General features: G+C 32.3%; 2 protein-coding genes across 2 annotated transcripts in view; both read right to left on the bottom strand.

Moving 5' to 3' along the window:
- The window catches only part of LOC102590679 (tropinone reductase homolog), a 3634-nt gene extending 2288 nt beyond the window's left edge, over positions 1-1346 (bottom strand). Inside the window, exons 1-3 of the mRNA XM_006355299.2 lie at positions 990-1346; positions 693-900; positions 392-608 (exon numbers count right to left, since the gene is read on the bottom strand). Coding sequence (XP_006355361.1) covers positions 392-608; positions 693-900; positions 990-1066 — 502 coding nt within the window. The 5' untranslated portion in view covers positions 1067-1346. The remainder of the gene's footprint in view (positions 1-391; positions 609-692; positions 901-989) is intronic.
- Positions 1347-3910: 2564 nt separating this feature from the next.
- Positions 3911-4830, bottom strand: LOC102597885 (uncharacterized). Its single transcript, XM_006355317.2, has one exon. It carries the CDS (start codon positions 4722-4724, stop codon positions 3945-3947), a length of 780 nt encoding a protein of 259 aa, XP_006355379.1. The 5' UTR covers positions 4725-4830; the 3' UTR covers positions 3911-3944.
- Between the last annotated feature and the right edge of the window lie 765 nt (positions 4831-5595).

The raw sequence follows: 5595 nt of genomic DNA, 5'->3' as shown, positions 1-5595 counted from the left end.
TTTTTAAAAAATATTTTCAATTTCAAAAATTATTTTCTACTCTAGTAAAAATAAAAGATATTTCTCAAAAATATTTTTCATTCATAAATCAAACACTAAAAATCTTTTCCGGAAAATATTTTCTAATCACCAACAAAACATGAGAAAATAAGTCAAAAATCAACTTGTTTTCCAAGAAAACATTTTCCATGGAAAACATTTTCCTTCATACCAAACACACCCTTAGTGTTTGTTATGTTGATTGGATATATAATTGTAAAACACACAAATTCAAATGTTTTTGAGAATCAAATCACTAATGACTTTTGAAACATGTGGTGTATATTAATTAAATATCATCGCAACACTTGTATGACTATAGAAACTTCGTATTAAGTATAATCACAAGTACCTTTTGTTGCTGCATAGAGAGAAACAAAAGGAATAGCCATGATCCCAGAGATAGAAGAGATGAACACAATGCTTGCCTTTCCTGAACCTTTCAAATAAGGATATGCTAATTGACACAAGTTATATGAAGCTTCAAAGTTGGTTCCCATCATTAGTGAGCAATCTGCTGAAGTAATTTGTGCTGTCTCTTTTGGTACACATATAGCAGCATTATTTACCTACAATATAAAAACAAACTATCGTCACTCAAATTGCACTAATCGCGTAAAAATTTATTTACATTGTCAGTATATGTAACTTACGAGGATGTCAAGTTTCCCATTGAAATGTTGAGTGGCTTTGTCAATCAACTCGATTCGTTGATCTTCTAAGAACAAATCACATGTAGAACCATTTACTTTATAACCTTTGGTTTGCCATTTCTCCAAACATTCATCCAAGTCCTTTTTATTGCGAGAACATGTATAGATCGATGCACCAAAACTCGCTAATTCTTCAACTATGGCATACCTAAATCATAAGTAAAGACGAATAATTAAATAAATCAACTCCAAATTAAACTCTCAAAAAACAGAGGAAAAGTTCTCGAAATTGCTTACCCAATGCCCCTAGTACCACCAGTAACAAGGGCAGTCATGCCATGAAGAGACCATCTTCCATCTCCAATTTGTGCCATCCCTTCAATTTCTTATCAAGATTTTAAAATCGTGGATTGATGGAAATTGAGTCAATTATTCTGTAAAACAACAGAGGGCAATGCCAACATATATATAGTCTATCAATTCATTAGTTGCACTGAAGCTAGTTGACATGAAAATATCTTCGTAAAAAATGTTTGAAAATAGCATGGCCTATTAAAAAAGCATAGTCTTCGGTCTAATATGATGGCCAAAGTTGAAAGAGACTCAAAATAGATCTATCGTAATTATTAGGGGAAGGGGAGACAGCACACATGGGCAAATAAAAGCTAGGATATTATAGATTAGATAATGTATACATGTAGGGGACGGAGCTAGGAAGGACCGATAAGATTCATTCGAATTTTCTTCTGCAGAAAATTATACACATGATTAAAATTATCTTTTACGTATCCCATTTTAACCTCTTAAATATTTATATTTTATATTTCAAACCCTTTAGTGAAAATCATAACTACTTCTGATATGAGATAGCACTTCCACTAGTAAGGGTCCATAAAAGGGAAAACAGGGATCATGTTTTGTGAAAGATAATGTTATTCATAAATATAACAAAATTTTACCTAAGATCGACAACATTTCAAAACAGATTAAATTTACTACTAATATTATGAACTAAGGAAGAAAATATTAAAAAAATCTCATTTCGTGTAACGGTCAATTTAGTGTGATTATATCGTTACCTTAATATTTTCTTCTAGTAGAAGAGCATTTTCATTTTATATTGTCTATAGCATATTTAAAATTACTCAACCAAGATACAGTTGACAAAAGAGATTTCTCGAATTATTGAAATTCTAATTCAAACACTAGCATATGATCTTTCTTTTATTTTTTGGAAATTATTTGTGGCCCCATCCCTGTATGGTTTGTCATTTTATGTGTCCAGTCAACTATGGCGCTTTAATTATTTTGTCAAAATATGCCTATATATTACTATTTTAAGATTAAGATGACGTCGTTAATCTTATGGACGCCGAGGTAGACCGGTGCCTATGGTCAGCAACAAGTATTCATTCAACCCCGTGGCGGAGCACTTTCTTTTATTAAGCGGAGACGAAATCAGAATTAAGAGTTTGGAAGTTCATTGAATCGTTAATTAATTTTTGTTAAGGGTTCATAGGTTAATATACATATATATTTAATTAGTTTTCTAATACAAATACATGGTCTATAGAAAAGCTACTGGGTTCGACCAAACCCATAAAATCCCACCTAGCTCCGCCTCTGCTATTAAGAATGTCCAAAATATGTATATGATTTTACTTATATATATAATATTATTTTCCAATAAAGGGTGTCCAATTAGACACCCTGACTATAACATAGCTACGCCCCTGATTCAACTGTCAGTAGTTGTTTTCATGCACGGATGAGAGCAATGCCTATCTACTCTGGCTTCATTTTAATCATATTTTATAAATTTGCTTATTTTATTTTAATTAGTGATTTGGTCGGAATAAATGTGTATTACGAAAAAGTTATCTTATGACTTCTAATAACAAAGAGACACCTAGCATTAGAATGAAGCTGGAATATGATTTCGATAGAGGATCGAGAAAATCATCCACCAAGGATACCTTACTTGAGTATCTGAATTGTTGGTTGTCAGGTTTTATTTTACCAAGACAAGTTGGAGATTATGTTTGCTAGTGGTGTAGTTAAAAATTTCTGAAAAACATGTTGAAACTTTGGATAAGAAAAAAATTATTTTTAGTGAATGGATGTATATTACTATAAGAAATAGTCAAAAACCATCCTTCCGTTTTAACTGATATTTATGTTCAAATTTTGGATGTGCATAAGTAAATATTTAAACTTATGTATAATTGAACAAGTAAATGTACGTGTCCTACATGGCATAATACACGTAAGACGCCACATAGGACACAAAATTGTCATGTAGGACGCCACATGAATGTGTCTACTTATTCAATTTTGTACAAGATCAAGTGTCTACTTGTACACATCTGAAGTTAAAGGGTATAAATGTCAGATGAAACCAAGTTAAAGGACACGTTTATGCCCTCCAACTTTGGGTGTGTACAAGTAGACATATAAACTTGTATAAATTTGAACAAGTAGACGCATGAGTCCTACGTGATCAAAATCTGGTGAAACACTAATTGTTGCTCAAAAGTACTTTTTAAATTGATTAGCTAAATACAAACCGCTTCTCATAAAAAAAAATACTACTAACATTTTTCAAAATAAGCTTACTTTACCATCTTGACCAAGCAAGTTATAAATCTCCTTAAAGATTAATTGATATGTGTGCCTTAACCTGAGGAACTATTTACTTTTCTTGTTCATCTTCAATTGCACTTGTATGTTCACCAACAACTTATTTAATACCTTGAGTAAGCAATTCAATCATATCCCAAATAATATCACAATTACTTGAAATAATGCAGGGTAAGGGAAAGAATGTGACATTTTGACAAGAACACTTTCAAATGTTCAATCCTCATAAAAGAAATGAAGAAGACCTCATATTTCATCTAATCTAAAAAGGCAAGGTCTTAAATGACGATAGAATACTTTACACTTCATTCAATCTAAAAATAACCAAGTTATATATATACCTTATACAACACATGACACACAAATTCAAAAGAAGAAAGAACTTAGGTAATCAATTGAGGAGAAAAATAAAAATAAGGAATACAAGAAAAGCATTGAAGAAAAGAGGTTACAACTTACAACAATATATGGTGATCATCAAGCCCGTACGTGTGACGCTCTAGATTTAAAATTAACCGAAACATAGATTATAATGACAAATAAAACCACGTAGAAAAACAATTTGAGACTTGAAAATATTTTCCATTCACGTACGATCCATCTTCTTTGCATTTAAAAATCAGTCTTACAATCTTCGGATTTGATCTTGGATTTACCTTTCACCGATTCAACGTCGAAATCACACGTAACAGTCACTTCTTTTTTCAATGTTTTTGCCCAGCTCGTAATCTCCATTGGTGCATTAATAATTAAAGTCATTGGTATCGCCTTCTTGTCATCATTAAGACTTTTCTGAAAATCAGCAGGTAATTTCCCAGCATCAAGATTAAATTGAGAATTTGTTGAATCTTTAGGTTCTTGAGAAATCGCGGTATATTTCCCCTGTCCAATTTCATGATTCTTAAAATTAAGAGCCGCTATTCCATTATCGCCTTTACCAAAAGAAGCCTCCATTCTCTCATTAATGTTAACGATTTTCAAATCGATCTCAAATTGAGGGACTGGATGACTCTTATTCTTTTGTCCATTTGAAGGTTGCGTAACGTTTTTGAAATGAACATTAATAATTGAAAATTCAGGAGATTTAGGTGTATACATTGTGTGAACAATCAACATGATGATTCCAATCGCAATACCTATAAGTAATAACGCTGAAAATATCCAACAACAACATGTACATTTCCTTTTCTTTTGAGTGTCTGGTTGTCGATGATTTTCAACAATTTTGGCATTTTCAGGAGGAGGGACACGATAAACTTGATCACGAGGGATTTGAACAACGTAGGTATGATCTTGTGAACGAGCCGGTGTTAGAGAGAGGCGAAGCGATGTGGCTGATGAAAGGAGATTTCTGGCTTTGCCGCCGGCTGCAGGTGGTGACCGCTCCTCCATGCCAGAATGAGGAGCGGTGAATGTTAAGGAATTAGAGGAGACACTAACGTTGGGGAAAAATGATGGGAATTAATGAGATTATTTGGAGTTGGCCATAATTGCCATCTAATTGTTGATTGACAAAGTTTGGTTTTTATCAATTTTGGCACAACCTTTAGATACCAATTACTTGTACAAAACTTTGTATGGTGAGTTATGAATGAAAATAGTAACAGAAAACAAATCAGTAATTTTAATTTTTAATTAAACTTACACGGATTAATATATTTTTATAAATATTTATTATTAAAATAGATGCAGAACACATTTGTTCGTTAACATATTATGACAATCATTTGTTTACTATACTCTTGATTTAACCTACTAGAGCATCAAGATCATTAAATAACATTTTCATTATTATGAACATTACCGACCATAATATCACTATTACTACTTCCGAAATCAATACAAATAGACTACTTTAAATTAATTTCTCAATTGACTCTAGTCTTTAAACCCTATGTAATTTTCAAACATCTCATTCAATTTTTTAATTTTAAAGTTAAATTATAAAATCACAACACATAATAAATGCAATACGCTATAATATTCTGCTTAGAGCATTTTTAGAGTCAACACTTTCATTCCCGATCCTGTAGGCTTTTTAAATATGTTATCCCTCCTAACTCAACAATGTACAACATGTCACTAATCAAGTTTAAGAGGAATTATACCATAACTTACCTCAAAGATGAGTGGCTACCCAATCCCATGCGGCTTCGCTTCTGTTTGATGGTTCAACGACTTGGTAGAGAATCCAAAAAAAGAGACTTTGGATAGATTTGCAAGGAGTATTCATCTCCCCCCCCCCCCCCCCCCCCCCTCTTTT

The sequence above is a fragment of the Solanum tuberosum genome, unplaced genomic scaffold, assembly GCF_000226075.1.
Source record: "Solanum tuberosum cultivar DM 1-3 516 R44 unplaced genomic scaffold, SolTub_3.0 scf00185, whole genome shotgun sequence".
Lineage (NCBI taxonomy): Eukaryota > Viridiplantae > Streptophyta > Magnoliopsida > Solanales > Solanaceae > Solanum > Solanum tuberosum.
Note: the sequence above shows the minus strand (reverse complement) of the source record. Positions and strands in the feature narration are given on the sequence as shown.